The sequence below is a fragment of the Podarcis raffonei genome, chromosome 16 (assembly GCF_027172205.1).
Source record: "Podarcis raffonei isolate rPodRaf1 chromosome 16, rPodRaf1.pri, whole genome shotgun sequence".
Taxonomy (NCBI): Eukaryota; Metazoa; Chordata; class Lepidosauria; order Squamata; family Lacertidae; genus Podarcis; species Podarcis raffonei.
The window spans coordinates 13,926,521-13,938,558 of record NC_070617.1 but is presented as its reverse complement, the minus strand read 5'-3'; the positions used below and the strand labels follow the sequence as shown (position 1 = coordinate 13,938,558).

Genomic DNA, 12,038 nt, shown 5'->3' with positions numbered 1-12,038 from the left:
TAGTTAAGTTTTTCTATTGTTTTACTTGATGGGGGGGCAGCTTCTCCCTGGCCCCCCTTGGCTACACCCGTGACTGGGGCTCGAACCCACAACCCTGAGATTAACATCTGGAGAGTCACTCCCAACACCTGGAGGGTCACAAGTTCCCCATCCCTGGGCTACACTGACCAGCATTCCAGAGTTTCAGGTGGTGTCTTTCACAGTCACACCTGGCCATACCTACAGTGATTGTGCTCAACCCCTGTGCCATGACACTTCCCCCAAAAGCTGACATTTTAAAAGAAGATGGTCAGATAGGAGCACTAGACAATTCACTCAAGGACCTTCTCCATATATATATATATATATATATATATATATATATATATATATTCAGGAGTCTTGGTTGTCATTGAACCACCATAGGGGATAATGATGGTCTCCAAAGGCGGCAAGCCACTTACGGGGTTATGCAGTAGGAAGCAATGAGGTGCAGGAGGCTGGGGAAGGTCAAATCCGAGCCCTCTAGGAAGATGACTGGAGAACATAAGAAACAGATGGAGAAAAGTTAACCCTGGGCCAGAGTTGGGGCGAATTTCCTCCCCCAAATTCTCCTCCATGAAAATTATTCCCAGAACACTTGAATAATCCCCCGAACTTGCAAGGCAAATGCATTCGCCACCCTCACCTGCACGCTCCTGGCATAAGCAATGGGTCGTCACAAAAGCCGGCGATGAATTGTCGGGGAGGCGTAAACACAGGACTTGACATTGTCGCGTATTTGATCTCCGCACTAAAAATGTCTGGGAGTGGGGAGAAGGGGGGAGAGAAGCACGAAAGCAGGTTAAGGTAGGCTATAACAGGGACACAGAGACAGCAGCATCATTAGGTGGGAAGAGGTTCCAAATGCTAACTTTTAAAAAAATGCAAAATCTGTAGAATATACCAAGAAATCACAGCTGCATTTGGATTACCTTTTTTTTTGCAGGTGGGATGCTGGTGTTCAGTGGCGTAGTGTGGGTTGTCAGCACCTGGGGCAAGGCAAGTAATTTGCGCCCCCTAACCCGTGGATTTGCGCCCCCTAACCCTACAAATCTATGCCTATGAATGATGGTCCCCCTCTCTCTCTCATATTCCATTTGATTCCCATTTCCGCCGATCGATCCCCAAAGCTCTCACCCAGCGAAATTCGTGCGTAATTACGCTTCGCCATCCCTATTCCTGCCGCTTCCACCGGGAAATCATGACGGTGCGTTTCTCCTCTCCAAACTTTCCCCGGCCCTTTGCTGGCCGGCACAGCCCTTTTGGCTACGAGCTCCCCTCCTTCTCTGCCCGCTTCCGACCCCACCTCCCCGTCCAGCCTCCCTACCTCCTGAAAAAAGGCGCCGGCGCCGAGCAGGACACCCCCGCGGCCATCGGAGAGAGGCGGGGCCGAGGGAGGCAAGCCAATGGGCGAGGCGAGGGTAGGTGGCCACGGGGGCGGGCGCTGCCGCAGTCCTCGGCTGGGCAAGGTAGGAGCAGGCGGAGGCTGGCCGGCCGCTCTGACAATAGGGGCGGGCCGAGGGCACAACACGGCTGGGCCCTCTGGACTCGCGCCCCCCCCAGATGTTGCGCCCGGTGCGGCCGGCACCCCTGGCACCCCCCACGCTACGCCACTGCTGGTGTTGTAAATTTCCTGTATGAGCGAAGGGATTAAAGTAGATGGCGTGTGAGGCCCACTCTGATTCTATGGCCACAAGGAATTCTGGGAACTATAGTTTTTTAAGGGTGCTGAGAGTTGTTAGGAGGCCCCTATTCCCCTCACAGTGCTACATTTTCCAGATTCACCTGTGAAGACGGATTGACTGTTAAACCGTTCTGGGAGTTCTGCCTTCTCACTTTTGTGGAAATGGAGACATCCAACAGGTGAAGCTGTCTCCCTCACAAATGCATTCCTACACTGCAGCCTGAATTTCAGACGTTCATGTGCTTCCTGAATGGACAGGAGCCTCTGTCGAAAGGGAAACGTTGCAGCCCAAGCCAGGGGGGCAGAGGTCACTCAGAGTATGCTCAGAAGCACTATTCTCATCACTCCTGTGCTCTAAAGTGGGGTGCTAATGACGAAACCCTGTCGATCCTCACCCCGGGAGGTTCACGCTGAAGGATGTGAAGTGCAGCGGCCGAGTTGATCCCCAGCTGGAGCCAAACTGGCTGAGTGAGGCGCAGTCGTCCCACGAGGCTGATGCTCCGGGGGGAGGCCACCGTCCCGTGACGTGGGTTGGCATAAGGCTCGGGGTAGTCGTAGATCGGGTTCCGAGTCATCCTGAGCGGGAACAAAAACCTCCCCTGAGTCCAGCGTGAGGAAAGAAAGAAAGAAAGAGTTTGGATTTGATATCCCGCCTTTCACTCCCCTTCAGGAGTCTCAAAGCGGCTAACATTCTCCTTTCCCTTCCTCCCCCACAACAAACACTCTGTGAGGTGAGTGGGGCTGAGAGACTTCAGAGAAGTGTGACTAGCCCAAGGTCACCCAGCAGTTGCATGTGGAGGAGCAGAGACGCGAACCCGGTTCCCCAGATTACGAGACTACCGCTCTTAACCACTACACCACACTGGCTGAACTGAACTGAAAGGGGCGCAAACAACAGGCAACCCAAGAGACCTGCCCTGCTTAGCATGACTTTACTTTATTCCCTTATTTTTTAAAAATTAGATTTTCCAAATTCATTCACACAAATGTTATTCTTGCAAAAGTTAAAATTTTACACAGGATTCTTCCAAATCCTAGGACTTCCCTCCTCCCCCCTGTGGGTTCTTTAAATAACTTTTTCTACTGCGTATTATAAATCCATCTAGTTTACCGTCCTCCAGTGTATCCAAAGTCTATGTATCATTGCAAGAGTTATTTAAAGCCTGCCAAAGAGCTCAAGTGTTTACAGTGGTCTTTCAGATACAGTCTATATTTGCCCCACTCTCTGTTGAAGTTTTGGTCCTCCTGATTTCTGATTTCCCTGGTCAATCTTGCCATCTCTGCATAGTCTAATAATTTCATCTGCCAGTCTTACTTTATTCCATTTCTATCCTGTGACATCACGCATGTTGGGAGGAGGCTGCAAGGCCTGCTGCCACTGCAGGGAGATCCCGCGAGGCCTGGCCCCTCAAGATTGGTGGGGGCTCAGCCCTGTCCCAACATACTTTGAGGGGTGTCCGCAAGCCCATAGATTTGGTGCCTATGGCTTTTGAAGCACATTTGAAGTGCATGTTTCCCCCTCAGAGAATTATGGGCGCTGTAGTTAGTCTGTTAAGGTTTGCTGAGAATTGTAACTCTGCGAGGGGTAAATAGCAGTGCCAGGAATTCCTGAGGGAAAGAATGTGCTTGAAAGGCATTGCTGTGTACGCAGCCTTTGAGTGTATACTTGTGGCTGAAATGTGACAGAGCACCTGGGGCACAGGAAGCTGTCTTGCATGGCGTCTAAAGGCTCTTCCGCCTAGCTCAGTATAGTCTATGCTGACTCAGTGGCAGACCTACATTTTTGGGGCCCTGAAGCTTGAACTGTCCTGGGGGCCCCTTCACAACCAGCAATGAGGTCTGGGTCACCACTGTTATTGTCTTCGGTGGTGTTGTTCCACGACAGATCACTACACTTTTATAACATTGGTGCTACGGACTTGTTAAGCTGTGGGTGAACATACTGTATCAGACTACACAGCAATTCTTCAGACAGCTCTTGTTTATTCACAGGCCAGAACAGAACTGAACTGAAGGGTTCAGCCAGCCTGCTTATATAGAACTCCACTACAACGCAACAGTAACCACTTTCTGTAACTATCCAATCACTGAACGTCACTTTCAATTCCTTATTTGCATATGTGGACCTGAGTGAAAACTATCTACAGTATTCCCCTGTTGGCCCAGGGTGAGAACTTCAGAACATAACAGGACTCAAACTAGTTGAAATATAGACAACAACAAAATGAGTCAATTCGAGTTGTGCGACTCAAATTGGGTCTACCAGACCCTCATTTTTAAAGCAACGTGGGCAAAAGTTGCTTCTGGGACCCCTTCAGGATTGAGGGTCTCTGAAGCTTAAGCTTCATTGATTTCATAGTAGATCCATTCCTACACTGGCTGGCAGCATCTCTCCAGCAGAGAAAGGTCTTCCCCAACCCTACCTCGAAAGAGAGAGAGAGAAAGAGAGAGAGAAACATCAAGGGGGGTGGGGTGAGAGGGAAGGATATCTGGCAGGCACCAAGGAAGGCCTACAGACATATGTGTGCCCATGGCTAGGGCACTAGTAGACACAATGGCCATTTTTTTCCTCCACTTTCAGAGGCAGTATGGCTCTGGAAATCGTAGTATGGAAATCGCAAGTGGGTAGATTCAGGATTTCCAGATGTATCTGGTTGGCTAGCATGAGAGAACAGGATGATGAACTTAGATGGGTCTTTGGCCCTGATCCTCTTTTTATGTTAGATGGAGAAACAGCTCCGTCCTATGCGTCTTATTTTCATGCTCTGCAGAAATCCAACATGTGCAGATTATCCTTGTGTGGAAATACAAGGAGCACCTGTTGAGTTTCTGCAGCACCGTAGCTTTTTTTTTTTTTTTTTTTTAAATAAGCCCAGGAACATGCCAGGGAGGGCAAGTTGCCACCCTCTGCAGACACAGCTGGATCGAACATGAGCTGAAGGCGGGAGCCATCCTCAAGCTGTTACAAAACACAGCGGGGGCGAGAGACGAGAAAGTAAGGCAGGCTATGAATCAGCTCCGTGGCATGAGAAGCTGCAATTTGGAGACAGGGGAGGAGCACAGCTTTGAGTGGATCACTTAGCAGCTGCCCTTCCCCACAGGGGGAAGGAAAAGCCTGTGGAAATGGGCCTCCCGCTGGGGTGGGGAGAGCTAACCCCTTTGTCCTCACCCCCAACCCAAAGCAAAGCTGAAAAAGCTTCTCACTTTGGCTTAACGACCCCCTTTGTTCCATTTGCCATCTCTCCCACCCACAAACAGTCCCGATGCAGACTGCAAGTTCCTTAACCACCACCACATGTATAAAGCACATGGCATTTTCCATGTGCTATCAATACATTTTTTTTACAATAAAATAAGGCGGTTTCCTGACTGCAGGCTCAGCCATCTAAAAGGCATGACACAGAAGGAAAAGGAATGGGGAGGGAAGAGGAAAGCAAGCATGGGAACAGGGTGATGGATGGAGTCTGGATAAATCTCCCCCTAGCTGTGATATTCTTGCTTATGGCTTTCGTTTAGCTAATTTGGCAGCTCACGGGAAAATAAAAACAGCAACAATAAAATACACTAAAACTCCTTTAAAATAATAGTAAAAATAAATCAAGGAAAAAATGAAACGGGCCATGTAAATATCATAGAATCATAGAGTTGGAAGGGGACCCCTAGGGTCATCTAGCCCAACCCACTGTGATGCAGGAATCATACATGACAGATGACCATCCAGCGCCGAGGGCCTTCTGGCAGTTCCCTTACTGCAAGAAGTGAGGTTACAGGGAACCAGGCAGAGGGCCTTCTCGGCAGTGGTGCCCACCCTGTGGAACACCCTCCTATCAGATGTCACGGAAATAAACAACTATCTGGCTTTTAGAAGACATCTGAAGGCAGCCCTGTTTAGGGAAGTTTTTAATGTTTGAAGTTTTATTCTGTTTTTAATGTTCTGTTGGGAGCCGCCCAAAGTGGCTGGGGAAACCCAGATGGGCGGGGTATAAATAATAAAATTATTATTATTATTAAATATGTGTGAATGAACTATATTTCTTAAAGACACACCATTCTCCCCTGTGCCTCATTCCAAATGATCACAAAACCTGGTTAAGTGCCAATGGCCCGCCAGCAACACGGGAGTTAGAAGTGAGATCTGTGTTTCCTAGAGGAGAAGGCCTGGGAGCAAAAGTGTGCCTGAAGTCAAAACAGTGAGAGGTCTGAATTTCAGCACTCCCTGAGCAGTTCCAGGGGATGGACCAGCAGGAGGAGAGACAAAAGAAAGCAGCAGCAGAAGCAACAAATTCGGTGAGATGAAAGCAGCGGCAAGCAGAGCGTGTGAGACAACAAGTGCTATATTCACGGCTGGCAATTCATAATAATAATACTAAACAGTCATCAAGGTCTCTCCTGAGCTGCAATGCTTGTGGTTGGGGAAACCATGGGCCCTGGCAGTTCTACAATGTCCTCTTCTCAAAAAACCCTCCTAATGGAGCCAATAGGAGTTTCCTTTCCCTCCCCATTGCAAGCCTAATTGTGGCACAAGGGGGGGGGGAGGTCACACAGGTAGGGGAGGGTTAATCTTTCATTTCCCAGCTATGACACCAACCCCCAAACACACACACATCCACCTCACACAATATTTAGGGGTTTTTTGGGGGGGGGAGGAACCTATCAGATCCATCTGTTGCAATGGATCAGGCTAGGACTGATTTGAATCTCTTCTCAGCCACCCATAAAGCCCACCAGGTGACCTACCTGATTTGGTTGTGAGGCTAAAATGGGGAGGGGGGTAAACCACATATGCTGCTTTGAGCTCCTAGTGTAGGAAAGCAGGATATAAATGTAAGAAACAAAAGAAAATGAAGTCTAACTACCTCACAGGGTTGTTGGGATTTGGGGGCGGGGAAGAGAGCCACTCCAGGCGATGGGAACTTGAACCAGTTACCCAAAAATGCTGGGCTCAGCTAGGCCAGGCTCCCATAGTACAGTTGGTAGAGCATGAGACTCTTAAGCTTGAGGCCGTGGGTTTGAGCCCCGCATTGGGCAAGAAGATTCCTACAGGGGGTTGGACTAGTGACCCTCATGTCCCTTCCAATTCTACAATTCTATAATCCATCCCCACAACTCTTGACATGCACAGGGGGCAGGGCAGGAGTGACATCAACATAAGGCCAAAGATGAGGTGCAGAATCACATGCAAAGACATGCGGGAAGAGGGAAAGAGGAAGAATGATGTTTCCTTCCTTCTTTCCTCCTGACCGTATAATTGGGGCCCTGGGATGGGGGCCTTTCAATTGGAGCTGGACAAGGCCTTGTTTGCCAATAATACACAAATCCTGGGCTGGGGAACCTGGTGCCCTCCAAACAGTAGACTCAAACTCCCGTCAGCCCCTGCCAGCAAGGCCAGCGGTCAGGGATGGGTGTTTGTTTGTGTTTTTCATGAAGATCCCCCGGCCAGCATCCCACTCTTGAGCTCAGCAACCCAGGAACCAAAGCTCCCACCTTTCACCAGTGAACACCAGTAAGCCCATTTCTGCAAACCCAAAAGTCCTAGTGCCCAGGGACCATCTAAGATATAATAGCTGTGAGATGCCCCCCTGGGGACATGGGTAAGCACCCTGCTCAGTCCTACTCAGAGTAGAACCCTTTGAAATCAATGGCTGCACGACTGACTTAAGTTTTGATTTCAGTTGGGTCTATTAAGAGTAGGACTGAGCTGGATACAACCTTATGCATGCTGACTCAGGCACAACCCCTCACTGAGTTCTGGCGTAGGGGGGCAGGTTAAGTGAGTTTAGGGTCCGGGCCAGTGTGGCTCAGCGTGTCAAGGCTGCGATTTAGAAGACTTGGGTTCAAAATCCCCAGCCATGAAGCCTTGGGCTAGGCACAACTTCTCACCTTAAGTCTACCTCACAGCGTTGTTGTAGGATAAAAAACGGGGAGGGAGAAAGTGCTGTGCGCCACATCATATCCCTTGGAGGAAAGGCAGGATATAAAATACTGCAGAATAAAATAAAGCTTTTCCAGTGCCCCCAGACGCTAGCAACCCACCTAATCCAGAGTGACTTCCATCCTCTGGCGCCAGATACAGAAGGAGGCTTGTCCCTTCACCCTAGGGATGGGGGAACCGGCAACTGCTCCACAGATCTTGCTGAAATCCAGCTCTTCACAGCCCTGACCATTGGCCATGCACGCCGGCTGTTGGGAGATGGGTTTGAACAGCCCCTGGGGGAGCAACGGGAGAGTCTTAACTTTTTCCTCCTCTGCCATGCGGCTGAGAAACCAGAGCTGGAAATGACCTCAGGAGTCTCAGCTCCCAGTTCCTTCCTGATCAGCAGCACACCCCAGTATAACATCCCCGCACAAAACACACACGCAGCACACTTTCTAGCAACGGGACTACAGAGGTGGCCTCCACGTGATCAGCTGTATCCTTTCGACGGTACTGCCCTCCCCGAAGCAAGGAGTCCACAAACAAGGAAATCAACTGCTGCGGAGAAGCGCCGTTGGCACCAGTTCCCAGCAATCGAGTTTGGTCAATAGAGGAAGGGAGGGAATTCCCATCTACAACGCCCCCCTCCCCAATCCAGGGTACCCCAAGCAAGCCCCCCTCCCCATCCTCGCCACTCACCTCTCCTCTCTCCGGCAACTCCACGGCGTGCTCCTTTGCCTCCCCTATTGCACTCGGTTTCTCTCTCGGCTGCGCTCATCTCAGCTGCCTGAAGACGTCTTGGCTGAGATCCAGCTCCGGGGCGAGGCTTGGGCAAGCGGCACCGGGAAGGAGGGTGGGCACCTGGCTCTCAACAACAAACTCTTACTTCATGGGCTGAAATCTTGAGAAGGCTGAGCTCACCGCAGGGCTCCTACCACGGAAGAGGCGGCTGGCTTTGCAAAATGCCAAGGAGCAGCAGCAGCAGATTTCACAGAATCATAAAATGGTTAGAAGTTGGAAGGGACCCCTGGGGTCATCTAGTCCAACCCCCTGCCATGCAGGAATCTTTTTGCCCAATGTGAGGCTCGAACTCACACCCCTGAAGTTAAGAGTCTCATGCTCTTACCAACTGAGCTATCTGGGTCAGTTTGATTGGAAATAGAAAAAGGGAAGAAAGCACAAAAAAAGGGGGGGGGTCTCTGAGCAAGTGCAGAAAGCCTTCCATGTTTCAAACCCCTCTGTAATAGCTTTTACCAACCTAGGGCTCCCACGGTGATGGGATATGCAGCCAGAAACATCTGGAGAGTCCCAGATTGGCAAAGGTTGCTCCAGAAGTATAATAATAATAATAATAATAATAATAATAATAATAATAATAATAATAATTTATTATTTATACCCCGCCCATCTGGCTGGGCCTCCCCAGCCACTCTGGGCGGCTTCCATAGAAACCAAAAATACAGTAAAATATCACACGTTAAAAACTTCCCTGAACAGGGCTGCCTTAAGATGTCTTCTGAATGTCAGGTAGTTGTTTATTGCTTTGACATCTGCTGGAAGGGCGTTCCACAGGGTGGGCGCCACTACCGAGAAGGCCCTCTGCCTGGTTCCCTGTAGCTTTGCTTCTCGCAATGAAGGAACCGCCAGAAGGCCCTCGGCGCTGGACCTCAGCGTCCAGGCAGAATGATGGGGGTGGAGACGCTCCTTCAGGTATACTGGACCGAGGCCGTTTAGGGCTTTAAAGGTCAGCACCAACACTTTGAATTGTGCTCGGAAACGTACTGGGAGCCAATGTAGGTCTTTCAAGACCGGTGTTATATGGTCTCGGCGGCTGCCCCCACTCACCAGTCTAGCTGCCGCATTCTGGATTAGTTGTAGTTTCCGAGTCACCTTCAAAGGTAGCCCCACGTAGAGTGCATTGCAGTAGTCCAAGCGGGAGATAACCAGAGCATGCACCACTCTGGCGAGACAGTCCGCAGGCAGATAGTTGTTTATTGTTTAGCAGGGAAGGTTTATTCAGATTCCCACTCTCATTTTCTTCTTCTTGCTACTTCTCTAGGTTTGTCAGGGAGCCCTAGAATGGAAAATCAGTTCCCAGAGTTCATCTCCCAAGTAGTGAGAATCACAGAATCGTAGGCTTGGAAGGGACCTCAAGGGTCATTTAGTCCAACCCCCTGCAATGCAGGAATCACAGCTAAAAAAGAGAGAAATGATAATAATGACTTTCCAAAGAGTCTAAGGTAGGCCAAGGAAGGTATCTTCTCTGAGTGCTGCCTGGCCAGAGGTGCTAAACTGGAATCAAATTGCCATGCGCTCTGTTGACAGTACAGTTTTAAAATTATGTTGAAAGAGGCAAAACGTTTCTTTCATTAGTGTAATAAGGAAGCATTCAATTTCCAACACTTTCCAAACAGGCCTGCAAAATAGCACTACATGGAACCCTGGAAAACATCTGCCAGTTGGGGACAATACTGAGCTAGTGGTTTAAACCAGCTCTTTATTCAGAATCGTGAGGATAAGAATCTTATGTCATTTTTAGGGGAAGGGCCACAGAACAGTCCCTGGTTCAGTCCCTGGCAGCAACAGGTAGGACTGGGAAAGAGACACGGTGTGAAATCCTAGACGGCAGCTGCCGGTCAGTACAGGCAAAACTAAATCCAATGGGCAAATGGTCTCACTTGTGGTGCCTCCAGACAACCTGTTTGCTGAGCATTCATCCTCAATTGCTTGTGGGGTGACCATACACTTTCCCATTAATCATTTGTTCAACCTACACTTTGCAGTGCATTTCCCCATCACTTCCCAAACAGCAAAAAGTCAGGTTGTTGTTGTTTTCTTAAAAGTGGATTTATTGTGCTAGGGTGGCAGAGCACTTAAATGTCTTTTAATTGCAGAAACCTACATTTCTGGCATGCATCTTTCAGCCTAAGGGCCACACTCCCTTGTGGTACTTCCGGGTTTCAGCACATCCGTATCCTGAAAACGTGCAACCTGAAGCGTCTGTAACCCGAGGTATGACTGTATAGCTTCCTGTACAGCAGCCTCATTGCTTTGAGTTGCCTGTCCAGCGTTCAAATGGGAACCACTCATCCCAGCTAATAATGTGAGGTCGGGAAGGAATTTTCTTCACCTGCAGCAAAATATTTCATTTTGGCCAAATGTTTTTTTGTTTTTTGTTTGACTTCTTGAAGATCATCTTGGTCAAAGCCTCTGCTCACAACCCTTAATGGGCTCTTCTTGTTTAGCCGCAATAAAGTTTTTCCATCTCTTCTGTTTTAGCACCTGAGAGTTTCTCGTTCATTTCTGTGCTTTCTGAGAAGCAGCGCTTGTGAGCAAAGGAGAAATGGGCAGGAAAGAGACAGAACAAAGGTCTAGCCCAGCTTTGAAGAAAGAAGGAAGGAAGGAGCCACGGCGGGGAGCGGAGGTGGGGTGGGGGTGGGGAAGGATCCGGTTGGTTGGTGGGAGTCAGGAATCCCTTTGAGTCTTTCTGCTCTTGTTCCAGCTGCCTCGGCCAATTCCCGGGCAAAAACATCTTAAGAACTTAAGGAGAGCCCTGCAGGATCAGGCCAAACACCTGTGTAGTGCAGTATCCTGTTCTCACGGTGGCCAGCGAGATGATTTTGGGGGAGCCTGAATCAGGACCTGAGAGCAACAACAATTCTCCCCACTTGCAGTTCCCAGCAACTAGAATTCAGGGGCCTGTTGCCTCTGACAGCCGAGGGAGAACAAAGTCATTATGGCTAGTAGCCATGGATAACCTCACCCCCCATTAATTTCATTAAGCTTTTATATCAGTTGCCCAACACACACACGGCTGGACAATTATATATATCCAAAACCATTTTGTGAAGTCAATTTTTTGCTATCAGTTTCATAATTTCTGACCTGGCAACACACCACAGATCACAATGTGTTTGGCTGTGTGCTATGCGAAAATCACAATGTGGGGGAAAACCTTGAAGCCAGCCGATGCTTCTCTTCGATTTCTGCAGCCCCTGTTAACTCTGATGGCTCAGCTCTCCCCTGCCTCACGCAGAGAATCACAAGGGCAGGCACGGCAAAAATCACAAGATGGGAAAAACCGTGAAGCCAGCCAATGCCTCTTCATAGCTCCATGCTTATTTCAGGCATCGTGATCTATTGGTACCATATTTTTCGCTCTATAAGACGCATTTTTCCCCTCCTAAAAAGTAAGGGGACATGTGTGTGCATCTTATGGAGTAAATGCAGGCTGCGCAGCTATCCCTGAAGCCAGGAGAGCAAAAGGGATTGGTGCGCAGCGATCCCTCTTGCTCTCCTGGCTTCAGGGATAGCCCTGCAATGCCTCCTGAGCAAAGAGGGAGGAGCGCTCCCTCTTTGCTCAGGAGGCTTTGCGTTGTTTTCTTGTTTTCCTCCTCTAAAAACTAGGTGCATCTTATG

At 49.3% G+C, this 12,038-nt stretch overlaps 1 protein-coding gene across 1 annotated transcript in view; it reads right to left on the bottom strand.

The window, feature by feature from the left end:
• RIN1 (Ras and Rab interactor 1) overlaps window positions 1-8,951 on the bottom strand; it is a 32,937-nt gene extending 23,986 nt beyond the window's left edge. Inside the window, exons 1-5 of the mRNA XM_053368656.1 lie at window positions 8,319-8,951; window positions 7,586-7,660; window positions 2,101-2,281; window positions 668-782; window positions 444-516 (exon numbers count right to left, since the gene is read on the bottom strand). Coding sequence (XP_053224631.1) covers window positions 444-516; window positions 668-782; window positions 2,101-2,281; window positions 7,586-7,656 — 440 coding nt within the window. The 5' untranslated portion in view covers window positions 7,657-7,660; window positions 8,319-8,951. The remainder of the gene's footprint in view (window positions 1-443; window positions 517-667; window positions 783-2,100; window positions 2,282-7,585; window positions 7,661-8,318) is intronic.
• Between the last annotated feature and the right edge of the window lie 3,087 nt (window positions 8,952-12,038).